Source organism: Sabethes cyaneus, chromosome 3 (genome assembly GCF_943734655.1).
Source record: "Sabethes cyaneus chromosome 3, idSabCyanKW18_F2, whole genome shotgun sequence".
NCBI classification, from domain to species: Eukaryota; Metazoa; Arthropoda; class Insecta; order Diptera; family Culicidae; genus Sabethes; species Sabethes cyaneus.
The window spans coordinates 88,403,906-88,431,423 of NC_071355.1; the positions used below are offsets into that span (position 1 = coordinate 88,403,906).

The window sequence follows — 27,518 nt, forward strand, 5'->3', positions numbered from 1 at the left end:
CTACTTTCTTCGACGAAAATGTGCAATTTAACTCGATTACCAATTTCTTAGAACATCTAAAAAGCGTACGAAGCGTTATTGGAGAACTAGATCGAAAAAAAAATCTTTTTAAGGGCGTCCCTAAGGGTTTTGCTCTATAACTTTTTTCATGTAAGAAATATAAATCTTCAGTATTCAACGAAGTTTCTTGAAATTAATTTTTCTACAAACTTTCTGTAGACAGCAATCATTTCTGAATTAAAATAGAGAAAATATTTTTTGTATCTGCTTGAGGACACCCTAATGTCCGAATATTTTTTCACCACTAGAAAGTGCTTTTTAAATGAAGAAACTTTCTTGAAGCAACTATAATGCTATGTCTTAAGGTTTCGATGCTATTACTTATGTCTCACTTGTTTTGAATCCGTCCGGCTGCCCGCCGTGACGTTACAACGCGAGCTTCAATCAGTTGTAACTTAGGTTCTACTTAACTTATCATCATTCTTTAGGCACCGTTTTAAAGGTATTTTTGAGTACAAAGAGAATACGGATTATTAGATTGTTCGAATTTGTACTTTTCTGCGAAAGCGAAAAAGTACACCTTTTTCGTGACGTTACAACGCAAAAAAATGGCCCCATTTCATCCACTTGAAATACAAAATAACTGCAAAATTACATCCAAACTATTTTTGGAATGGATTCAGCATATATTCCTTTGTAAATTGGTCGAAAACAAATGATATTATGAAATGTTTTAGCGCACTGTAGCAGTATTTTTAAAAATATCACGAAAAATCATTTATTTCTTGTAAATTTCATTTATTTTCGATACACGTTTTATATAACTTCCGAAAATGCTAGAATACCAATTAAGGCAGTTTTGAAAGGTTCAAACATTGCCCAATCATGAAAAAATATTCAACAATGCTAAAAGCAACTTTTATAAAATGTCTGGTTGGTATACCGGCCCGCGGAATGTGTCAACCACAACTGCGTCATCCATTGTTATCCGCCGTTTAATTTTCAAAGAACTAATATCACATAGCTCCGACCGCAACCTGTTCCAAACTCGAAACTGTTCCTCTGGAATTTGTTCATCCCATTCTATTTTGGCTTTCCATAATTGCTGCATTACCAATTTACCGATTACTGTAATCGGTGCCAGCAGACCAAGCGGATCAAACAACCTTGCAACTTCCGAAAGAACCAATCTTTTAGTTGGTTTGCTGGCATTGTCGTCCATTGGTTTCACGCAAAACATAAAATCGTCATTATCAGGGTCCCATAATATTCCCAGCGTTTTTATCAGACCATTAACACTACTGTCCTCTAATTTCAGGTACTTTTCTTGAGCCGCTAAAGGAATATCCTCCAACAATGCCTTATCATTCGCACACCACTTATGGAGATCAAAACCCCCACGATGCAGCAGATCGATCAAATCCATCTGCAACTGTTTAGCTTCTGCTAAGGTGTTCGCACCAGTAAGCACATCATCTACATAAAACGATTTCTGAACTTGTTCACTCGCAACTGGAAAACCTTCTCTTTCATCTCTGTCCAATTGGATAATTGATCGCGTTGCCAAGAACGGTGCAGCGGCTGTGCCATATGTTACCGTATTTAGCTCCAATTCCTTAATCGGTTCGTTTCGTGTTTCTCGCCACAGAATTCGTTGATACTGTCTGTGAGCGCTATCAACTATCACTTGCCGATACATTTTAGGCACATCGGCGGTGAAAACGTATTTGTGCAGACGGAAACGCAGAATAATATTAAACAATGAGTCCTGAACCGTTGGCCCAACCATCATAACGTCATTGAGCGATAAATCAGTAGTGCTCTTAGCCGACGCGTCGAACACCACTCTAAGTTTTGTGGTTGAACTGTCAAGCTTCATCACACAGTGATGAGGAAGATAAAATTTCCCAGGTGCAGTTTCACCTTCATCGACAACTCTGCAATGTCCAAGCGCTAAATATTCATTAATGAATTCGACGTACATTTTCCTCATTTCAGGGCATTTATCCAATTTTCGCTCTAAATAAGCGAATCGTTTCATGGCTTGCTGCTTGGAGTCTCCCAGATCAGTAACATTATCACGAAGTGGCAACATAACAACGAATCTACCATCATTCTGACGACGATAAGTTTGCATAAAATGCTGTTCACATTCTTCATCTTGCACAGAAAATACTTCATTTTCTTGTTGGTCAATGACCCAAAACCGTTTGAGCAGATCGTTCAGTTCGTCATTACTTGGCTGAATTGCAACAGCCTGACATGCTTTAACAGTGCTCATTGTTGCAGCATCAGAAATTGGACCGGACACTAACCATCCCAATAAGCTTTCTTGCAGAACTGGTAAATTAGCAGCTAATCTAATTTTGCCTTCTTGCATCAGAGAGAAAAATATTTCTGCGCCGATAAGCATATCTATACGTGACGGATCCCAAAATTTTGGATCTGCTAACATCAATGATGGAGGTATCTGCCAACTCGTCGAATCAATTTTCGTCGCTGGCAGCCTCCCAGTCACCTTGGGAACAACCAAACAGTCTAAAGAAAATTCACATTTCGACGTTCGTGAGACTATTACCGCATTAGCTTTAAACTTGACTGTGGTCTTCATTCCGTTTACTCCAATAACCGGAATATTAGCACCCACACGTCGCAATCGAAGTAAATCAACCATCCTTTCGGACACGAAATTTGCCATAGCACCAGAATCAAGCAGCACACGACATTTATGTGAGTCACCGTAACAATCATATACCATAACTTCTGCTGTTGCAAGGAGGATTTGCTTCGTTGTTGTGCCGAGTTCAAATGGCACCGAACACTTCGCTGCAGTCAACGAACGCTCGGCTCCGCTACCACCAGCCTGCGCAGCGTCATCGACAAATGGTTTTTTATCTTCAATACATGTACACACAGCTTCAACTTTTGTCGGGAGGGGTGCGCTGTTCCTTCTGTTGCTCGACATTTGTATGGGCGCGACGAAGAGATGCCAGTCCTCTTGATGGAATGTTTTTGATCAAAGCATGATGTTTCTTAGCACACAACAAACAGTCTTTACCGATCTTACAAGTCGCAGTGCGATGCCCTTTCTTCAAGCAGGCGAAGCATAATCCCAACTGTTTAGCCTTCTTATATCGCGCGTCGACGGTTAACTTTTTGAATTCTTCACAAGCATCTATTTTATGGTCGATTCCACACATCACACAGCCATATTCAGTTTTGTGGATAGTGGCAGTGTGCGTCTTGCTTACCGTGGAAGCAATCGAATTTTTGACGTTTAAATTTTTCATCTTTACAGAAACTCTTGCAGCCTGCTCACAGCGTTCTAATACATGGCAGTGCTTTCGTAAGAATGCAATTGTATCTTTGTACACAGGAAGCACTCCATGCTCTACCGATGACTCCCAGCTTCTTCGTGTGGCTGTATCTAACTTTGACGTCAGCAACGTAATAATGATTGCTTCTGCCATCTTGTCCATTTTCAAATTATGGAACTCAAGGGATTCAACTCTCTTCGTACAGTCGTCAAGCAAGGTTTTCAACTCGTGAGTGGAATCTTTAGTCATCGGTTTAAGGTTTAATAACTTCGTAACATGTCCGTGTATAACCATTGGAAGGTTCTCAAAACGATCAATAAGTATTTGCCAAGCGCCTTCGTAATTGTTGTCGTTTAACGTTTGCTCATCGATCACTCCTTTGGCCTCCCCCACGAGAGCCTTATCTAGGTAATGAAGCTTGGTGGCTGGAGAATCATGAATGCATTTATCAACAATGTCACAAAACCTGGCCTTGAACTTATACCAATGTTCATAATGACCGTCGAATGTTGGCAAGGGCATTTGCTGCAACAAAAACGATGGATGCACCCGCTGCTGACTGTTTGAACTGCTGGCACCACTATCATTGGAATCCGTCAGTGCACGTAGCTTTCTCTCTCGCTCTGCTGTAGTGATGTCAGCGATCGCTCTCTGGTCGTCTTCATATTTTTCGATCATCTCACTCAGAGCGATTCGTACATATTCGTAAAGCTCTTCAAAGTCAATAAACTGAGGTTCAAACTCATCTTTTCTCGCGGGGTCGGTTAGATAGATGCGGTTTTGAAAATCATTATATTCTGCATATGCAGAATCCACGGTTTTTACATAAAGTTTTAGCGCATGAATGCTAAACTTTTTGTTATTTAGTTCAGCTGCATCAACCGCCGTTTTTATTCGATCCACTTTAGCCCTCGTCGTCTTGCAGCACTGGCACAAAGCTTCCACCGAATCAGCCATTTTGTTTTTCGCTTCCCGATCACTTTGCTCTTTTTTTTGTTCTCGTACGCTCACCGCTGGTGTGTGTTCAATTCTATTTATCGACGACACCGGCGTGAATAACACTTTCTTCGCGTTTCCGGAGCGTAAAAACATGCCACTATCTTCCTTTCCAGAATATCACATCAATGGATCCCAATCAAGCTCACTGCTAGACCACGTGTGCAATGGTCATAATCTTCTGGATCAAATCAATTCACGTTTTCAACTTCACGAATAGTTAAAAATCGCGTCAAATTCCCCTTTTCGCGCACGACAGGAGAATCAAAAAACTTTTTAACACTAATTCATCCGGATTGAAGGACCAACATGTCCTTCGGATAGTCAGTGGAAAAAAGCACTCGTGGACTGTATTAAAAAAGAGGTTTTTTATTTTGCGTCTGATCTTCGATACAGATTTCACATAACTGACTGATGATTTTTGTTGCCAACATACGTAGGGGTATGTTTATACCAAAATACAGGGTCGAGTTAAAAAATGTCTTACACGCTAAATTTCGTTAAACAGTAAGAGTACTCAACAGAAGAGGGAGTTTCATAACGCAATTCTTGACAGTTATTCAAGATCAGTGTTATCGCTCAGAAGTACGAAAAATCGAGCAGATATAGTATAATGGGGACAATCGTTCGCATTATTCCAATTTTTCTCGGTGACGGTAATTGCGGCTTTTAAAAGTAAAGAGTGTTGGTTATTGGGTTATTAGGTTAGGTTACATGCTATACATGAAACTAAAACTGGCGGTTGCTGAAGGACTCAACAAACCACCTACTCATGGAAGAGAAATTAATGTATCTAAAGTAATTGCTCAGATTGAGTAATTTTTATAAAAGAGAATTTGAAATCAAAGCATATTAATGTCGTAATTTCCGTAACCGGGCAGCATCTCTGCGCGTGTTACTAACTAGTATCGTTGCCGATATAAGACAGAGGGTTCACCAAGAATGGCTCGCTTACTCGTCAATCGGATGCTGCTAATCGTTGCCGATGTAGGACAGAGGGCTCACCAAGAATGGCTCGCTTACTCGTCGATCGGGTGACGTCCTTCGCCTCGATTGGGCTACCTTAAGGCCCAAGAGTTACTGCTAATCGTTGCCGATGTAGGACAGAGGGCTCACCAAGAATGGCTCGCTTACTCGTCGATCGGGTGGCGTCCTTCGTCTTGATTGGGCTATTTGAAGGCCCAAGAGTTACTGCTAATCGTTGCCGATGTAGGACAGAGGGCTCACCAAGAATGGCTCGCTTACTCGTCGATCGGGTGACGTCCTTCGTCTCGATTGGGCTACTTGAAGGCCCAAGAGTTGCTGCTGCTGCTACTGATGTTCTACTGATGTTCTGGCTGAACTGCTTACCGCTCCCGATGTGTACTTCTCAGCGTCCGACATTCGAATGAGCTCTCTTGCGGCGCGCACGCCTATTTATAGCAAATGACTCTCACGTACTAGTAGAAGGGGCGGGGCGAATATGTACTCTGTCTAATGCAAATTGGCGGACTTCGGACATCAACTTGAGAAATATGTATCATTTTATTCATTTAATATTTGATTCATTTCAACATTTAACATTCTTATCCTACAATACTATCCTTGTGTACTCTCTAATCAAAAATACTATACAAGACCATATCGTTAAATCTAGAAGGTTTTCTTAATAAACGCTTGGGTCTATCATTTGCCTCGTGCATGTTTTCTGTTATATCAGGAAACTGTAATTCAGACATTGTTTCGCGACTTTCATTTGATTCTGGATTGTTTTCTTCTTGCATCACAGCGGGAACTTTTTTTACATCCTGTACATTTCTACTGTACTGCACGCCTCGGCTACTCTGAACAATAACTTTTGCACCGTCCCTTGCCAGAACGGTATAACGGTCTTCGGTGAATGTAGGATCTCCTTTTTGTTTCGAGCTTTGTGCCATCAGTACCTTATCTCCTACTGCAATATCCGAACATTTCGCTCCTCTAACTTCATCTGCATACTTTTTGCTTTCTTGCTTCGAGGCAGCATCCTTTTCACGTATATCCGTACGATCTACTGGTTCAGGAGAATACTTTTCCCATAAACATGGAAAGGTTCCTCTGTATCTCCATCCGACGAGTAACTCAAACGGCGTGATTCCGAGACGTGATAGTGGTCGAACTCTGTTGTGCATATGCAAGTATTTTTCCAATGCTAGTTTCCAGTTAATATTGTCAAGTTTCGCGGCAGCGAAAGCTTCTTTCAACCCTTTATTTTGCCGTTCTACCGCACCGTTGGATTGAGCACTTAATGGGATCGATTTTCTAATTTTTACACCACGGTTTTCCCAGGTTTTGACAAAATTTTCACTTTGGAATGGAGGACCATTGTCACTGTGAATTATGAGCGGATAACCCCAAACTTCGAAAATTCTTCCTAACGCTGCATTAACACAATCCGCATCTATGTTCTTCATCTCAATTACATGTAGATACCTAGAGTAGGTATCTACTATAACCAAGAATTCTCCCGATCCGAAACCTTTGAACGAAAAAAAATCCACTTGTAAAATTTCCCACGGTCCTTCCGGTAATTCACGATTTGTTAATGGAATGGGTGGGTTTCTTCTCGATAATCTGAAACAAGTCTCACAGCCTTCTACAAAATTTTCAACTTGTTTGGCCATTCCTGGCCACCAGAAATAGTTTCTTAGGATTTTCTTCATGGAACCTATGCCCATATGTCCTTGGTGTGCTGAACTAAGTGCTCTTTCTCGAAGAGCGTAGGGCAGAATAACTCGATCTCTAGCGAAGATTAATGCTCCAAATATTCTCAGATTCTTTGATTCTGATTCGAATCTCCTCAAAGATTTATCCCATTTGCCACTCTTAATTGCTGATCTCACTAATATCAGCTCAGTATCCTTCTCAGCCTCTATCTCGATATCATCCCACGTGATTTCCATTGTACCAGTGTCCAGCAAATACAATAAATGTTTTTCTTCAGCGTCATCGAACGGCATAGGGGATTGAGATTCCTTCACTAACCGAGATAAGGCATCAGCGACATTAGCTTCTCCTGAAATGGTAGCAACTTTGAAGCAATATGGCTGCAACCGCAACGCCCAAGTCTCGATACCGCTCTTTTACCAATTCGGTGTAAGCCACCGAAAATAAAAGCATTCGATTCGGCGTCCGTCCGGATTGTAAAGTTAATGTTTAAAAGATACACCGAAAAGCGTTCAACACCCCAAACCATTGCCAGTGCTTCCTTTTGAGTTTGAGGATATTTCTTCTCCGCAAGTGTTAAAGCTTTTGATGCACATGATATAATCCGAGGTTTCGACGTATGGTCATATTGAACGAGGATCGCTCCTAACCCGTAAGGTGAGGCATCTACGAATAAGTCTGTTTTATCGTCTCGGTTGAAATAACCCAGAGTCTTGATGAATCTTCCTGCATCATTCTTCAGGTTATTGAACTCGTCTTCTAGGTCAGGATTCCAATAGAATTCTTTTGAATTTGCCAATTCTCTCAAATAGCGAGTTTTATCCGCACGCTGAGGAACGAATCGTTCTATAAACGTGATCAAACCAAGAAAACTCTTTACTTCTCCTTGTATTTCTGGTTTGCGAAAGTTCTTTATCGCTCCAATTTTTTCGTCATCTACTTGCCATCCTTTAGTTGATAATGTAAAACCCAAAAATTTTGTTTGTTGCTGCGCGAAACTGCATTTGTCATAATTTATTCGTACGTTGTGTTCTTCGAGCCTTTTCATGACGTTTTGCAGGTTATGATCATGCTCTTCTCTTGTTCGCCCATATACTAAGATATCATCCAGATAATTGACGGTTCCATCACATCCCGAGAGTACTACTGTTTGCATGACCTCCTGAAATATGTCAGGGGCGTTTGTTAGACCAAATGGCAACCGGCAACATCTATAAAGTCCATCTCCAGCGAAAAAATTCGTAAGATGTCTCGATTTTTCATCTAGCACTATGTGGAAAAATGCACTGGTTAGGTCTATCGTGGAGAAGTATGCAGCGCCATGCAATTCCATCAGAATGGATTGAAAAGTTGGCATTTTGAAAGGAGTTCTATGTATGCACTTGTTAGGTCCACGCAAGTCGACCACTAGACGAATATCAGTTTTCCCTTTTGGAATAACTAATAGCGATGAACAAAAACTTTTATCCATATCCATAGTCACCTTCTCGATAATACCTGTTGCTTTTAATTCATCAAGTTTCTGTCTTGTCAGCTCTTTGAAAGCTGGAGGGATGTGCGTATAAACGTTCCTTGAAGGGGGTAAAGAGTTATCATAGCTCAGTATAACCGTCGGTACGTTAAATTTTGGAAACTCCTCGAAACGCTGAACGCTCTGCACAGAAACAAATTCACATCTCCAGTCAGGATCGGTCCCGTCAGCGCCGGTAATCGAAACTTCAAGCCCCACTTCAAGTAAACTATATCTGGTTGCAGTGTTGAAGCCAAGAAGCGCTTTAGAACCATCTACCACATAGAACTTTTCTACTGTAACTGACCTATCTTCAGAAACAAAAAGTTCTGCTGAAAAAGTTGCTATCACGTTGATGTTTCCGGCTGTTGCATATGCACGCAAAATCTTATCGGACTCGTAACTCAACTCGTGCAAATTTTGTCTTGCCTTTTCGTCTCGAAGCATAGCGTTGAATGATTCTGGAGTAATAGTATTAACCTGTGCTCCAGAGTCTACAAAAAATACAACTTTTACGCCAGCAACGAACCCTGTAACGTAAGCCTTTGCGTCATTCGTCGTCACAGAATCGACGTTTCCAATATCATCTTTACATAATGGCGAGGATTGAAGTACCTGGAATAATTGCTTCATTCAATTAAAACAGTTTGCTTCATTTTTACTTTTTATTATCATATTATCATAGTAATAATAAATCACAAAAATAATTATTCATCACTTTGTATTACCTCACTTTGTTCTAAATTTTCTTCTGTTTTCTCCACTGCTGCGATTTTGCTTGGAGGCTCTGTGTCTTCTCCTGTCCAACGACGTTTACGGGATTCTCCTTTTATTTGAGATGAACACGCTCGTTCAATGTGTCCCCGGCGATTGCAGCTGTGGCAGACTTTCTCACGGTGAAAACAATCATCTGAAGAGTGATACGTGCTCAGGCATCTCCAGCACGATCGGGCAAATCTTGGGTTTCTCGATGTACCACGAGTAACCGCTCCTCTAGCACGGTTACCTGCTAATCCCCGTGAAGATCCATAATGACTACGGCGAGGTTGACCATAATTGTTCGACTGATGTGAAACTAGCGCTACCGTTGCTGCTCTCTGTTGATGGAGTCTGCGATAATCATCTTCATTATCCAGTTCCACTTCTCGGATGCGCACTTGATCAATTAACTCGTTGAGTGTCCCTCCATCAGTTAGAACCCGGTAAGATACAGTTCTCACTCGGCTATCTGAGGAACCTCTGGTTACGGTTCTTGAAATGGCTTCGAACACCTCATCCGCCTTGTAGTTACAAAGCTTCGATGCGGCAGCAACTCTTCTCACATAGTCAATATTGAGTTCACCGTTCCTTTGCACCATATTCGATAGCTTACTACGCTGGGATAAAATATACGCTCTTGACGCAAAATAAGCGTCTAGTCGAGCAATTGCATTTGAATAGGGATACATTTGCTCATCAGCCATATCAGCTTGCGATGTGGTGCCATCAAGTAGCTCAAGAAGCAACGGGCCTGCTTTGATGCGGAATAAATCGAATCTGGTCGATTCATCGGCCGCTTGAATAAGATTTAATGATGCATTAAACACGTTTTTCCAGTGATCATAGGCTCTCTTGTTGATTTCCGTATCTCCGGTCGCTGGCGAACATTCTGGAATGTTCAAGCTACCTAATGACATGTTGTTCATTGTCATAAGGAGCGTTTCGTTTCCGCTGTTCTGCTCATCGCGTATTGTGCTGGATCGTGCTTCACAAAAATCTGCATTTTGCGTCATCCCAGCCAACACACGGCTAAGTTGTTCCTGTTCCAAACGGGTCTTTTCCAATTCTGCCTTCATTTTAGCTAGTTCCTCCTTTAGCTTCTTCGTACGCTTTCCCTTTGAATGTCTGTAAACATAAAAGGTATAGGGTTTTTTTTTAACTCACGAATTTCAGAGTCACATCACATGTAATTAAAGTAATTTGAGATTTCATTGTAACTAGGAAACTATGCCTTTTCAATCATAGTTTTCATTAATTTTTCGATTCAAAATCCCGCCATTTCCATAGGCATAGGAAACTATGCCTTTTCAATCATAGTTTTCATTAATTTTTAGTTTTCGACTCCCGCCATTTCCATCGGGATTCGTTATATTCCACCTTTCCTATTGGAATATATACAATACTTATTCATTCTTCCATGAAGAACTAACAACTATATTCCACCTTTCCAATTGGAATATATTTCATTACACTAAATGAAATCTCAATTCACGTCTCAACTTGATATCGAAATTGAAAATTTACCTTTTCTCAGTATAATCAGGTTCGGTGTTGCCACCGACGGCGCCATTGTCGTAATTTCCGTAACCGGGCAGCATCTCTGCGCGTGTTACTAACTAGTATCGTTGCCGATATAAGACAGAGGGTTCACCAAGAATGGCTCGCTTACTCGTCAATCGGATGCTGCTAATCGTTGCCGATGTAGGACAGAGGGCTCACCAAGAATGGCTCGCTTACTCGTCGATCGGGTGACGTCCTTCGCCTCGATTGGGCTACCTTAAGGCCCAAGAGTTACTGCTAATCGTTGCCGATGTAGGACAGAGGGCTCACCAAGAATGGCTCGCTTACTCGTCGATCGGGTGGCGTCCTTCGTCTTGATTGGGCTATTTGAAGGCCCAAGAGTTACTGCTAATCGTTGCCGATGTAGGACAGAGGGCTCACCAAGAATGGCTCGCTTACTCGTCGATCGGGTGACGTCCTTCGTCTCGATTGGGCTACTTGAAGGCCCAAGAGTTGCTGCTGCTGCTACTGATGTTCTACTGATGTTCTGGCTGAACTGCTTACCGCTCCCGATGTGTACTTCTCAGCGTCCGACATTCGAATGAGCTCTCTTGCGGCGCGCACGCCTATTTATAGCAAATGACTCTCACGTACTAGTAGAAGGGGCGGGGCGAATATGTACTCTGTCTAATGCAAATTGGCGGACTTCGGACATCAACTTGAGAAATATGTATCATTTTATTCATTTAATATTTGATTCATTTCAACATTTAACATTCTTATCCTACAATTAATAGCTAATACAATAAAAACATTAAATGCATACCTGTCTGCAAGATTCTTGTGTTTCGCAACTTTTGATGCAATTTGCAATCTATGTTCAGTAATGATTCTCTGCTCAATCGCTTGCGATAGTGCTTTTCCACTCGCGCCTCCACATATTGCGATCTCCCTAAGGCCTAACTCAAGAGCATGTTTGTCGCTTAAGGATTACTCGATCTGTATAAAACATTTCAATTAAATTATGACTATTAAATTTTCAACCGTTACTCACCAGGTCATTGACTAATTCACAAGGGTATATTTTACGCTCAAGGATTGCAATTGGCAATCGTAAAGCCATAGCTTAGCCAGTACATTTCCTAAAAAAGTTATTTATCACAATTGGCTCCTAGTAGTTTGCGTCTCATGTGTAGTAATCCAAATATACCTGACGAATATTAAAGAAAAGATAATACCAATAATTCATACAATCAAAAAATATCGAATACTACCTATAGATGATGGTCTGCATGCAGATAGGATATATAAATTGCCTTTATTACAGTTCCAAATATACGTTTCCAACAGTCTATCCCGCAGCTCCCTTGCCGCAGTCAAGTTAAATGGAAATATTTGGACATCATTTCGCGTTTTATCCAAAAACACTTCACGGACACGTCTAAACCACCGATTGAACTGTTTAGAGCGGAAGTCTAGCACCATCCGCAATTAAAAAAATAAAACAGACAAGCTATAAATAACACCGATTACACCATAACAGTTTAGCAGTTTGTTTTTGTTAGTACACTACACAGTAAAATAATTCAACCTGTTTTCACGTACACAGAAAATAATTTAATACAATTTGTCACTTAAAGATTAGATTTTTTTTATTATTTGTTTTGCACTAACAAACTGTTCATAATATCAAAAAAAATTTTAATAAAAACAAAAAAACTCACAACTAAGCACATCACTCGTGACTCAAATTTTTCGTAATGGCGGTGCGGTTTCAAATGACAGAAAGAAAAAGGGCAAAATAAACATAAAATTGTCATCAAGAAACGCGTTTCCATAGTCGGTTGAAAAGCACTAAACTTATACTGTTACGATAACCCATAAAAATGTTAAAACTACCATGATATTCTTACAGTTAGTAAGTTACCAATTTTATGGTCCTGTTGACAATTCAATATTGTTATATCAAGCTGCAAAAATATTGTCATTAGAAGTATGAGAGAAAAGTCAATTTAACCACGGAAATAGTCAGCGATTTGCTTGTTGTCATAGTAGTTTTAACCACGAAACTTCTCAAGTTGACAATAATCATGGTAAGCGCTACAATATTGCAATATAGTTAAGATGACCATGCATACATGTTTCGCATTACCATGGTTTTTTTCTCAGTGTAGCGTTACTGCAATATTTACAGTTCGAGTTATAGCTAGTAACCGCTAGGTGTACAGGGTGTACATTCCGGTGGTAAAGCGTTATGCTGCGTTATGAACACACTTTGCCGCAGGGCAGCTTCGTATATGACATTTTGTGTCATATTTGAAGTGTCTGTCAAAGTTTGATGCAAATTGAGGTTTTTTGTGTTCTGGTTCGCATTGCGAGCATAAAAACCATATAAACAGACGAAAAATCTATAAACTCTTCTACACCAGCGAGAAGCCGCAGGCTTCACAGCACACAAAGCCAGAAATTTTCTCAGTGCAAAAAGTGCTGAGGAAAACATAACATGGTGCAGCATTGGTCGGAGCATCGGATCCTTTGGTGGTAGTAGCATATACATAGAACAGCATATACCTATGTGTTAATCAAAAAGTAGTGATTTTTTTCGAAATAAGTGGCCATCACTTGCATTTGTGCTTGAAGTGTTGAGGATTCCGTTGTTTTGCAGTTTAGGGAGAAACTATTTTAACTATTGACTGTGCAGGCAAAGGACTTATCGTGAAAAGAAAATACTTTGATACAATCTAAATTATTGGGTGATAGCTGAAAATCGGTGTAAACAAAATTATTTTATGTTGGACCAAGAAGTTTTCAATGATCTACCTTTATAAACTATCTAGTAAAAATGCAACTAGTTCAGTTATGTAGAGACTAGTAAAAGTGAAAAGTGTTACTAGAAAGGCAAGGTGTCTGTCTCTGAAAAGTTTGGCATAAAAAGTCTGAATTGAAGGTCATTCGTGAAAAATGGAACATGACGTCCCAAAAATGTGAAGACTCGAGAAGGCAAATCAATGTTGGCATCTTATCATCGAAAGAAAAAAAAAACAAACTGCACAGGGAGTGTTTATCCATTTTGCGTAGAAGTTCAAAGTACTGAAGAGAATCCCTCATGGTAATTTATGTGAGCTGTTAAGCTTATGTAGCCCGTAATAGTGTCGTACAGCGGGAGGGCAGGCGTGGTTTGTTGATTGGATAATGAAGTAAACGCATCGAGTCGCCCAAAACGACCGGATCAATACTACTCACACACCGCACATATCCATGAAGCATATTAACTTGTGAGATAAATTTCCATATTCCTGTAGACCTTGTGCCGTAATAGTTTTAGTTTTTGCCATCGTAAAGGCAAACGTAAGCAGCCCAAATGAAAAAAGTAATGATTCCTTCACTGGATATGAAAAAGAGTGTTTCGGTTAAAGTAGATAGTGATCTGACATTATTACTATCGAGTGGAGTGTACGAAATCAAAAAAATGGAGCCTCGCAGGCGGCTCCGTCCAATTGTGATCATATGCTTGTTCCTTACCATAGCCGGCATTATAGGATTCGGATACTTTTGCCCAGACCAGGTATGTTCGTTTATCTAGTATCAGGACATTGAATAGTGTGGAGGAAGTTCGTGACATGCAATGTCTTTTTGGCAAGGCAATCATTTTAATGCCCAAACATAAACAATTTTATTGGTTTGCATGACAAAAGAGCTGTTTTAGTTTGACATTTTTCCAAAAGTATGAAAGCTAGTTTATTTTTGGCTCGGGCGGATCTGATGAGTTTTTGACAAGGGTACAATTGTTGCAGATGTGCAACAGATGCTACATATAGTTCAACAGTTTCATTGGCCAGTGTCGAATTTCTTATGGTGACCGATTATTTCTTGGCCCTATGGGATTGTAGAGATAAAACTGAACAAAATGTCAGTCTATTTTAGACGCTGAATTTTTATTGAAAATTATTATATTTGTTATATATAAATCACGCGGTAACTATCCAACTAGTCACAAGTTTTTTGAAGGTAGACAGACTATGTTTGGTAATTTTCGTTTTGAACAAAAAAACATTTTTTTTCTGTTTAAAAAACCTAACCGAATCAAGGCTGTGCGAAATGTCCCCCACGCGACAAATCTTTGCGACTTAATCTACAACATATTCTACTAAGCCACGCTCTAAAAACGTAAATACTATCCTACCTAACGCCACTCGTAAATTATAGGCATAACAGGCCATAACAAATGCTGACAGCAATATTGTGAGCATGAACATATTGTTTAGAAAGAAATATCCGTATGTTTATTTTCGCAGATTATTGTTGTCAGCCGTTCGTTTTTCAAATATCGTGTTGTTTTATATACTATCATTCTTCTGCTATGTGTAGGCACAAAAACAATGTATACGCATGAAATGGCATTAGGCATGGACTGTTTTGAACATTTACAAAATTGTCGTACAAACCTTCGGCCCATGAAGGGTCTTAGAAATTTATGAAACTATGCATGTAAGCACATGAAAACAATATATAAAAAATCGAGCTCTCCTATTTCCCAAGAAAACTGAAGGGAAAAGTTAAAAACATAAAAAATGTGCGAGGGCTGACACTTGCTTAACTTTTCAGAATATAACCATGTTACATGTTCCTTTTTCGAGATTCTGTTGTATTTGTAATACCTTCGAAATCGGTTAAGGTGAAATGAATTGTCATCGGTTTTATCAATTTCGAAAGCAGTTTTTAATTGAAATAAAAACTATATCCTTTTAAATGTATTCTCTGTGGTCAGATTAGTGAGTAAATTCCGGTCAATCCGTTTTCGAAAACCGAACTGGTAATTTTTCTGACTGAATTCTATTTCACTTGAATAATTCTCACGCAACGCAACAGTACAAAGAGCCAATAATCGCCCCGGACTATTAACGTACATGGTTTCTTTATTTTTTTGAGAAGGGAATAACCCGTTGGAGTAGAACAGCTTTGACGTTCCTTCTCCAGTAGGCATAAAGCCTCCTATCTTTTTGTACCAACAGTTTTATACCAAGTGATACATAACAACTGTTTAACACTTAAACTAGGAATACATTGCCTTAATTTATAGTAAAACATGAACTGATTGTACAAAAGTTTGAGCTTAGAACTAACAATTTAATAATAAAAATATAAAAGACAAACTACATTTATTTTAGGGCACGACGAATTCTTTTAACTGAACTAAACTTTGTGCCAACGTAAGATCATCACATTACGATCGCGGACAAGATACAACACTTAGGTATAACTCTTACGACAAATAGTTTCTTTTAGAACGGTATGAGATAAATTAAAATCGAACACATTATAACATTGATTAAAACCACGACACAATGCTACTGAGAGGCTCGTTTCTACCGTAATCGTTACGTGTGAGAAGGAACGTGAGAAAGGTAGAGGAAACCGTAGGTTCGAAGGGCTCTACGGCGGATGTTTATGTTTATGTTGACTAGCTGCAATCTGTTGTATACTGTTCTGATAGTACGGTGGCCACACATTTGAAGCATATTCTAATACAGATCGCACTAAAGAACAGTACAAAACTTTTAAACATGGAATGCTCGTATATGGTTTAGTGACTCTGAATAAAACGCTAGAAGTTTCGGAAGCTTTTGAAGAGTTGAAAGCTATGTGATCCTTAAATTACAATTTTGATTCTAATAGAACTCTTAAGTCTTATATGACATTTTCCTGTGTAAGAACAATGTTCGAGATTTTATAATCAAATGATACGACTGATCGTTTGCGTGTAAAGATATACAAAAGCACTTCGAAGCATTCCACACAATCCTGTTGATATTGTGCTAAATCAGCTCAGCTAAATTATCCATGCGATAATTGTAAAAATTGAGCTTCCGGGATATTGCTGATTATGGAGAACAGTTTAAAATCATCAGCATACAATAATTTCATGCAGTTAAGAGTAAGATGAATGTCAATAAGATGCATAAGGAAAAAATATGGACACACCATGTGGATCACCAGGGATTACAAAAAGGACAAAGAAATAATATTTCCAATTTTGACGAACTAGAACTATGTTCGTATGATATGATTCCGGTAAGATATGATTCCCAAGTATATACAGGTCCATTTAGTTAAAGCAACCGGATTACGACTGAATTTAGTCATATTTCGGTTACCGCAACAACTTTGTAACAACCGTGCTAGTAGGGTTCAAACCAGTTAAGGATATTGCCGCTTAATTCAAATCTCTGAAGTTTCAAGACGGTACGGCAATCGGATAAATCTGTATATAGAGTAGGGCGGGGCATAAGTGCGACGTTTGAAGTTGTCATCAATTTTCATGAGATATAAAGAAGGACAACAGTAAAATATATTTTATATTGATGCAATAACTCAATATCTTCACATTCAACTTTAAATCATCTGGGGTAATAGTGTTACGCAAAATGAATTCTTCATTTTTCTGATCATGTGCCGAATCGCACTTTTACCCCACTAGCGGGGCAAAAGTGCGAATACCGCGGGGCAAAAGTGCGAAGCTTAAATCTATGTAATTGGCACAGCAGTAGCTAACAAAACCATAATATCTTTAATTAGCGGTAAGTTTCAAAGGGAATATTCTCAATTTGCCCCTTTTTTATTTTCCGCTGGTGTACTGCAACCTCCGTTAGATCGAAACTTTACCAAACGTTTATTTTTTGTATCGCCAACGGATGACACTGTTTTGCTTCGGCCGGAATCTGTAGAGCACACAGTATCCTGCAGATCTTCCATTTGTAGTATCTGTAATACAGTGCCTAAACCGGAATATAATAACCTATGCATTTTGGCTTCGTGCATGAATCGCACTTTTGCCGTGCTAGGCGCTTGACAGGGTTTGAGCAAATTATGGAAAAACGAAAGATATTTTGTAAATTGTTCTCACCATCTTTTTAAAAGCAATATGTGAGTGATGTAAAACGCTGCCACAAATTGTCAACAAGTAATATCCTCCTGTTGATGTCATATTTGCCGTAAAACGAAAAATTACATCAAAACCGCCCTAAAATAACATTTTCCCACAACTCAGCAACTATGCTTCGTAAACAACAAATGTTTACGATAAATTCAAGCTGTCAAAGTAGTCACCCATGCATGCCAATGTAGTAATTTTACTCGGAATCTGCACTGATAAAAAATTGAATCGCACTTTTACCCCCATCGCACTTTTACCCCTCCTTACTCTATTGCGTTGACTTGAAGCTGGTTTTGTATAAAGCAAGCAATGCAGTACGTGTAGGAAATCAGGTTAGTTACAGGTTGACCGTTTGGATACGAAACCGTGCTGATTTTTATCAATGTAGCTAGAGAAATTGAAGGTAAGGACTTTCGGAATAACCAGCTCGAAAGCTTTGCAATGGAGCAGACTGATGCTATTCCACGATAGTTTTAAACGTTTTGTTTTGGACCTTTTATAAACTGTAAAGACTGGTACTGCCCGCAAGTTCGAAAGCAAAGAGATGCTGAGCATGCGGATCAGCGGAGTACAAAGCGCAATACTTTTTCAGTATCATTGAAGGAATCCCATCAGGACCCAGATTTATAGAACTTTCAAGATTCTAGCACGTTTGACAGAGTTCTACCAGTGAGGTAAAAACGATTGTCATAACTGCAGAAAGGTCAGTAATGGTGTTAACTTGATCACCTTCTTTGATTACATGGATGATTTAGGATGTACAGGCGATTAAATTGTCCAAACCCCATATTGGCCAAATGAGATACAATCTGAGTTAGTTCAAATAGTTTAAAGATAGCATTTAAAACAGTTTGGCAATTAGCGAAAGTTTGTTTGCACACCCCTATGCTCAACACTAGAAAAACAAAAGCATCCTTTTAGCTCTCAGGGAAAACTCCCGCCATCGACGATATATTGAAGATCTTAGCAAAGGCACCGTAAGTCGATTTAGACTGTGTTTCAGGACTACTGCTATAGAGTCAGTAGGATCGTTGCACTAGTCTCGTAATTGTCCTGTACTCTAATAGCCGGTTGCGAAGTCTGTCGATATAGAAAGGCCAAGTTCTCAACAGGACCTTTATACCCATAGCTTTGATTTGCTTTGAGGACTACAAAAGGAAGGCTACATGGGTAGCATCCAGTTGAAGATTTCATATTTTCCTGCAGAAATCACTGCATCGCTATTAAAGTTAAACTAGAAGCTAGAAACGGCTATGCGAGGAATGTTATTTATGGCGGCTACAAACGCTACTGAAGTGCGTGCGAAACGAGCCGGTGATATCAGCAACTAAGTTCATTTCTATAACGCCGTCAGTCCTATTGGTAGGTAATCCAGATTCTTCCCCTGCTAGTTTACAAAGCGCCAAAACTTCTTGGTATTCGCTCTAATACAGCTCTGCAGATGCGAATTAAGGACAATGAACAAACTGTTATTGAGGTGCTTGTAGCTGACGTTAGTGTGTACGGAGTCAACAGGCGTACAGTCCGTGGCGAACTCCGTGTGATGTTTGCAGTATATCCTAAAGGCAGCCTTTCTTAGTTGCTTGAGGTGTATAAGTTCAGAATTAGACCACGCGGACTTAATAAGTTAAGGATTGATAGTTCAGATTCGCATTCAGAAAATCGGAAGCCCAATCAACTAATTTCCCGGTATTTTATATATTTTATTAAAGGTAGAGCAGTGTTTGGTGGGGAAGAATGGTAGACTGGATGGTACTGCGAAACTTCGATGTGGGGTCAAAAATATAGTTCAATTACTGAGTGGGACTCTTACCCACACTCTCTCGATTTGTGCCCAAGTGTTTTCACAATTAAACTATCAGTACAACACACCCTATATGTATTTTATAGTCAATGAAATTTATATGTTCTCTATATGTAGTATGTTTGTATCTATGTTGAAGGCACAAATCTTCCACACGATTGCGAGAAACATGCTGCTCGAGCCCCAGATGCTGATCGTATGTATGTATGTTCCGCCATAACTCCAGAACCTTATTTGCTTATTTAGATCACAGTGACGCTAATATTATTAGAACTTGTTGATGGTGGTGTAATGGTATATATGGTAGGAAGAGGCTCCCGAGAAAGTATCGTTAGCCTCCCACGGACAGTGACTATTGACGGCGATGAACTGGAAGTAGTTGATGAGTTTGTATATTTGGGATCTCTAGTCACCGCTGACAATAATACGAGTGAGGAGATCCAACGACGCATTCAAGCTGGAAATCGAGCCTACTTTTCCCTCCGCAAGACGCTTCGAGCCAGGAGCATACGCCGCCGCACAAAGCTGACGATGTACAAAACACTAATAAGACCGGTAGTCCTCTACGGACTTGAGACAGTAACTTTGCTTACGGAAAACATACGTGCACTTGCCGTCTTTGAACGAAAGGTGTTGCGGACTATTTTTGGCGGAGTACAAACGGAAAGCGGAGAGTGGCGGAGCGTATGAATCACGAGCTACAGGCGCTGCTTGTAGAGATTCCCATCGTACACCTGGCGAAAGTTGGGAGACTACGGTGGGCCGGCCACGTCGCAAGGATGTCGGACGACTGTGTAGTGAAATTCGTTATCTTCAAGAACCCCACCGGCACCAGGAATAGAGGGGCTCAACGGTGCTAGATGGCTCGACCAGGTTGAAGCTGACTTGCATGTGTCAAGACGCGCAATGAATTGGCGACGAGTAGCCCAGGACCGAGTACAATGGAGAGGAATTCTTGATACGGCAAGAGCCACCCCGGCTCTCGGCTGAATAAGTAAGTAAGTGATGATGGCGTTTCACCGAAAAGAATCAACAAGTTCTAATAATATAACTTCAGAACGCCTTGACCGTTCTCCACTAAATTTGGTGCACGTTCCGTGACATAAGGAAATAAGCACTTGACAAAAGGCAGTGGTCCCCAACAGTGACGTTAAAAACTCGAAATCTCAAAACTCATCAAAAATCAAAATCAACTGTGAATCATGTCAACTTGAGTCACGCGTGAGTTTTTTTGTTTTCATAGCAAGAAGCACAAAACACATATTTCTTTTCACTTGATCATATTCTGCTTTGCTTCAACTGCTACCCGGAGCTATACACCTATACATACTAATTCGTTGTTGAACATCATAGGCATTCTCTCGTGCGATACGTAACTGTGACTGAGCGTAAGAGAATGAATTTCTAAATAAATCGTAAAGTTAAACTAAAACACACATTTAAACTACATGTTTATCTAATTCTTATTAGGCTTTTTACTTTCTAGTTAAGAAAATGTCAGTTCTCGTGAAGAAAACATGTAAATTCTGCCAACTTGTTTGCCATCTTCATTCATGAATGTGTGCTAGAGGGGTCAGTCCCGGCGTAGTGGTTAGCATTCACGCGTCTCACGCCGAGGACACGGGTTCAAATCCCAACCCCGCAGAAGTCACGAATGACCCAAAACTGGTTAAAGTGACTAAACAAAAAAAAATGTGTGCTAGCTTTTTTCGCAGCTGATATTTTCTCTGGCGGTTAATTCTCTTTCGCTCTCTGGTTCGTTGTATGAAATGCCAGCTGTGGAAGAAGTAAGCAAAATGCTCACAGCTGAATTTGGTTCACATCGCATAGCAACAGAGACATCGCATATAATAGCGAGAGAAATTCATATGTGAGTTCGGCATTTCTGATCAAGGTTGAAATTTCATGGTGCCTGAAATCTCATTGAGTTTTTTGCTGCTATGAATTTTTCAACACTGGTCCCCAATAAGGGGGGTGATATTCAAAGAGAAAGTCAACAAAGGGGGTCGAGAAACGTGAGTATCAATGTATGTTCCGTCATAAATCCGGAACGCCTGGACTGTTCTTCATCGAACTTGGCACACATACTTTTTGACATTCCCCTGCAGGGGGGGGGGGGGGGTCAACAACAAGCGGGGTTATCTTGCAAAGGAGAGGAAATTTCAAATGGATAAAGGGGTGCATTTCTCTTGCATCTCTTGCATTTCTCTTGCTTCTATCGGTCTAAAGATAGAAGCTATACAAGTGCCTGGATAACAAGAGTGGGTATCTGAAATAGGGGGATAGAATAGTCATTGAAAAAAAAGAGGTTCAAAAATGTAAAAAAGGTTTTGTCTCGATTTTTATGGATTAGCGAACAAGTGGTTAATGGACAACAGAGCGGGGGGAGGGGGTTGAGCTGAGGAAACTGATTCATTCCATTATGAAATTTTTTAGAACTACGAAGCAGAACATTTTCCTTTATTGTTTAAATTTTAACCTACGTTTGTACGGTTCAGTGTGCTGTTTAGTACTCCAATACTACTTTAATTTTATGAACGTTAAATAGTCAGATGAAAAAAAAATATTTGAAAGATAACTTACGTTTCCAGAACAACCTCAGTCACACTGTGAAACATTTAAGTAAAGTTTGGAATCCCACCATTCCATTTGTTTCTAATCCTTTCTCTTTTATGCTTACTTCTCAGGTGTGTGCCCTATCGCGGCGGGAAGTGGCCAGCAACCAGGATCTGATAGCTGGCTTTACTCATGACAATCTGGGCAAACCTGTGCAGCAGAATCTGCTTTCGAATCCGGGACTCAGCTATGAGGAAGTTTTGAACGACGACTTCCAGTTCGACATGAATGCGCACGATGTGATGGTTTTTCTGCACATCCAAAAAACAGGTGGTACATCCTTCGGTAAACATTTGGTGCGTGATTTAGATTTGAAGGTTAGTATAGAAGACTAGAACTTGAATAATATAAATTGAACCAAATTTCAAAGGAGGGTTACAATAAATAAATAACAAATTGTTTAAAGAATTTTTAAAGAACTATTATGTTCGCATTTTATATAAACAATTTGTTACCACACCACACATCGCGGTCTGTATGATGTTAGTCAATATATTGGATACCATCTAACGCACGCCCATTTGGCATTTTTTCAGTGGGTTATCGCTACTAAGCTCTCTATCGATTCGGCCAATTCCCGTAAGATCGATTGCCAGCACTAGTCGGTGCAGCGCATCAGCAGTTTATTCTAGATAAAAAATACGCGTATTTCGGTAGTAGAAACCATCTGTAATTGTCGCTTTGGGGTTTATTTATAACTAAGTCACATCTACGCGTAGCCGAGGATCTTTTTTTTATGTCACGCCAAGCAATACGATGAGCGGCCGGCGGCGGCTGTGGAAGGTGATGACTTTTTGCTGAACGCTGTAACTTGCTCCCAGCGGCGGTGATGTTGCGAGCGAAAGAATTTTACGGCCCCTTTCGGTAGAGTATCGTAGTGGCATACTCCGATGACTAGTGGGTGTGACAGGGGTGAGTAGAATGAACTATGTTGGCATTTTTTACAGCGGACGGCTAAAATAAATCATCGAAAGCTGGTGGTTTTAGTTTGACAAATATCAGTCAGTCAGCAGTTTGAGGAAATAATTTTTCAGCAAACTAAGCAAGAGATCGGAAAGTGAATATGATTGCAGGAAGTTGAGGATTTCAGCAGCATCAAGAAGTCAAAACGTTGTTACATTTTGACTAACGTGATAAAACTTGAACGAATGTTGCCTCAAAATAGATTGAACGTTTCTATCAATCCACTTTTTATGAAAGTTTTCATATTACCAGAGTGCGTAAATATTTCGTTGCTTCTAATTTTATAGCATTCCAGTTGCAAACTCATTAAAACATCAATTTCTTACCCTTTGTAGATATTGTCCGAAAATGTTCACATCTTGCTTGAACAGTATGACGTAAATGTTTTTAACCTTCTTCAGCTGAAGTGCTCTAATCTTAACGATTATGCTGACGTGGTAGTCTGCTAGACACCCAAACTTAACTTAATAATTCTATATTCAGGTTTCAAGAGTCAAAATACAGGTACATAACGTATCTCTTGCATTTCTCTAATTTTCGGTGTCAGTCAGATTTTCAGAGAGTCAGTGCAGAAGGTTAAGGACCGTATCGTTAATTATAGGATCACAAAACAAAGTAATTTATTTAGTGTTATTTCAATTATTTCAGGATTCAGATAAAACAAACTTTGTTAGTGAGTTATACAAGAATCTAATAAAATTTTTAATCAGTTTATTTTTAGTAGATTTGGCTAAGGCCCGCACTTATTTTTCAATTGTCTTCATTAGGTTTTGGATAATTATTTGATGAATGCTTTTGCTTACATTTTTCCAGTCCTTTTTGAATTTCTTAAAATCATCGGCTCCGTTATCCTACTTCCGCAGTTTTTCTTTCATCAGATTTATCGCCTTTTTCACCAGCTCGACGTCGTTTTCAGAATATCAATTCAATATGGAATTCGCATAATGGCATAACCCTTAATCAGACCAAAACATTGTATAAGGAGGATTGCTGATGTGTGATTGTATTGTTGACGTGGGTGCATCGGGAAGAGATTTCGCTACGGGTTAATTTTGTCAGATAAAAACAAATCGCATGTACGTACACTCAAGTCGCTTTTTACGCGAAGGGTACGTCCCGCGTAAATCGAAACCGCGTAAATTTCGAAATTCGCGTAAAAAACCGCGTAAATTCCGAAATTCGCGTAAAAAAACCGCGTAAATTCCAAAATTTGCGTAAAAAAACAAAATTTCGCGTAAAAAAAACTTTGTGAATTTCAACACTACGCGAAAAAATAGACGTTTTGAACACATCCGCGTAAATTCCGAAAATCGCGTAAGTTTTTTTACGTCGTTCGAGTTCCATTCTGTACTACTCCGCAACGGAATATTTTGACGAAACTGGTACACCAGGTTCCAATTCCTATCACAAGAGGCGTGCCGGTGGCGCACAAGGGGCGTCCAGATTTACTTTTAGGCAAACTTTATACCGTTCTGATTTAAACTTAGAACAGTCTCAAACTTGGAACACTTCAAAATAAAATGCTCGTTAATACCGCTAATTTGATAAAACATTATGCTTATTGTACTCCAACGTGTTCGTTAGAATGTCCTCTTTCCGGTGAGGTATGACGGTGAACTGTAGGATTCCATGTAAGAAATCAGCAGCCACTGGAAAATAGTGAGAACTCAGATTTTCACTTTGTTCTCTTGCTGTTAGCGTTTCGTGCAAAAGTAGCTGTTTTTTTTCTTTGCATTATTTTACCAATTTTAGAACATTTACCTTGCCACTTCGCGTTTATTAGACTAGTGCAAGGTATTTATGTGCTAAAGCTTACAATATTTCATGCATTATTTCAATGATATTAGATAATTAAAGTGTTCGAAGTTTGAATCACGATTTGAGGAGTGATTCAAACTTCGAACAGCAACGAATAATATAAGTTTTTCCGGGGTTTCCTTCAACTTTCAAGTCAACTTGCTTTAGATGTGCTACTTGCATGCAGTTCGAAAATATTAGCAATTGACTTAAGAATTATGGATTGAAACTAATTATTGTGCGAATAATTCAAATCGCACTGTTAAGTGGATTTAAAAAGGATATAATTTTACTCATTTGAGTTGAGTGACACTAAAAACATTAATACTTATCAAAATAATACAAGTGTTCGATGTCTTAGACTGAAATATTCGAGCTTTGAATGTCGACCATGAAAATGTTCGAAGTTTGAATCAAAACCGAACTGTAACTTTTTAGTGTTTTTCATTGTAAAATAATATTTTATCCTCATTTTTTTAATTTTCCCTCGAAAATAAATAAATTGGCATGCTATTAAACCACTTATGGGGTACAATAAAGATGTTTTCGAACATTTTTCGTTGAAGAAAGTTTCAGCATATCTTAAGTGTTCGAAGTTTGAATCAGAACGGTACAAACTTTTCACGAGATCCGCTTGAATTTTGCTGCGGTTAGGACTTTTGTGCCTTTTGTGGGTCTTGAGGTAGTTACGTGCCTTAGCTCTTTGAACCATTCTTTTTTATGTTCCACCATTTGATACCTTCTTTTTCCTTTCAAGCAAATCCTTTTATCCAAATGTGGTTCATCTAGAACAGCTTTTCGGCTCCGACCGGATAGATCCTTTAATGTTTAATGTGTACCAGAGCGATTCATCGCATTTTGGACCGCATGTAGATTAACTTATATCCTGCTTCACCAAATTTCTCATCGATAATACAGTTTTAGCACAGTATTTGGTCACAATCGGTTTACTTTGCCTCTCTCTACCATATATTTGGGTTTTGACGCATTGATTTAAAATCCAATCCTCCTAGCCTAGCCGAAGATTGCCTCCGTCGCGTCGGCCCCATTACTATATACAATGATGTAGTGGTCGTCTGTGAATTCTAGGAATTAGCTACCTTTGCTGAATCTCGTTCCTCTCGTTTCGATGCACGCTCGCCGGACCACACCGTCAATAGCGATCGATGTTGATTAACATACAGGACAGTCCATCGCATTGCCGCGGGGTAGCTTTTATCAGCCGCGTCAGTTTGTCCAGGAAAACCGTACACGCGTATTATTTGCCATAGTTGTTCGCGCTCGACTGTATCATATGCTGCCCTGAAATCCACGAAAGCGCGATGCGTCAGCACATTGTACTGCCGACATTTCTGGAGGATTCGTCAGAGTGAAAATTTGATTTATAGTAGCACGGGTCGACACAGACACAGACATAATTTTATTGAAGTAGCTAATAAAACACAATTTTTCACATTAATAGTTCACTTACTTACTTAGGTGGCTTGCCGTCCTAAGACAAAGCCTGTTGAACAAAATTTCTCCATGTAACTCGGTTGAGGGCTACCGCTCTCCAATTCCTCGGACACCGAGTACTCCCCGCCAGATCTCGCTCCACCTGGTCTAACCATCTTGCTCGCTGCGCTCCTGGTCGTCTTGTTCCTACCGGATTTGAGGCGAACACCATCTTTGCAGGGCAGTTGTCCGGCATTCTTGCAACATGCCCTGCCCATCGCATCCGTCCAGCTTTAGCCACCTTCTGGATACTGGGTTCGCCATAGAGCTGTGCGAGTTCATGGTTCATCCTCCGCCTCCATACTCCGTTCTCCTGTACGCCGCCGAAGATCGTTCTTAGCACTCGTCGTTCGAAAACTCCGAGCACTCGCAGGTCCTCCTCGAGCATTGTCCATGTTTCATGCCCGTAGAGAACAACCGGTCTAATAAGCGTCTTGTACAGGGTGCACTTTGTACGGGGACTTAGTCTGCTCGATCGCAATTGCTTGTGGAGCCCATAGTAAGCACGACTTCCGCTGATAATACGCCTCCGAATCTCACGGCTGGTATCATTGTCCGCCGTTACCAGTGAGCCAAGGTAGACAAATTCATCGACTACCTCAAACTCATCGCCGTCGATCAATATACTACTGCCCAAGCGGTGTCGTTCGGCCTCGGTTACGCTGGCCAGCATGTACTTTGTTTTAGACGTATTTACCTTTAACCCAATCTTTTCTGCTTCAAGCTTTAGTCTGGTGTACTATTCAGCCACCGCCACAGATGTTCTGCCGATAATATCCATGTCATCGGCAAAGCAGACGAATTGACTAGATTTGTTGAATATCGTGCCCCGCGTGTTGATATCCGCTCGGTTCATAACACCTTGTAGCGCTATGTTGAACAGCAGGCATGAAAGACCATCACCTTGACGAAGCCCTCTGTGTGATTCGAATGAACTTGACAATCCACCCGAAATCCGAACACAGCACTGCGTACCATCCATCGTAGATTTAATCAGTTTGATGAGCTTCCTGGGGAAGCTGTTCTCGTCCATGATTTTCCATAGCTCTTTCCGGTCGATGGTATCATATGCGGCTTTGAAGTCAACGAATAAATGATGCGTGGGAACTCTGTATTCACGGCCCTTTTGGAGGATTTGCCGCA

The 27,518-nt window shown here is 40.1% G+C and overlaps 1 protein-coding gene across 1 annotated transcript in view; it reads left to right on the top strand.

Moving 5' to 3' along the window:
• The first annotated feature begins 13,169 nt into the window (after nucleotides 1-13,169).
• Nucleotides 13,170-27,518, top strand: part of LOC128741379 (heparan-sulfate 6-O-sulfotransferase 1) — a 56,695-nt gene continuing 42,346 nt past the window's right edge. Inside the window, exons 1-2 of the mRNA XM_053837163.1 lie at nucleotides 13,170-14,332; nucleotides 22,193-22,438. Coding sequence (XP_053693138.1) covers nucleotides 14,129-14,332; nucleotides 22,193-22,438 — 450 coding nt within the window. The 5' untranslated portion in view covers nucleotides 13,170-14,128. The remainder of the gene's footprint in view (nucleotides 14,333-22,192; nucleotides 22,439-27,518) is intronic.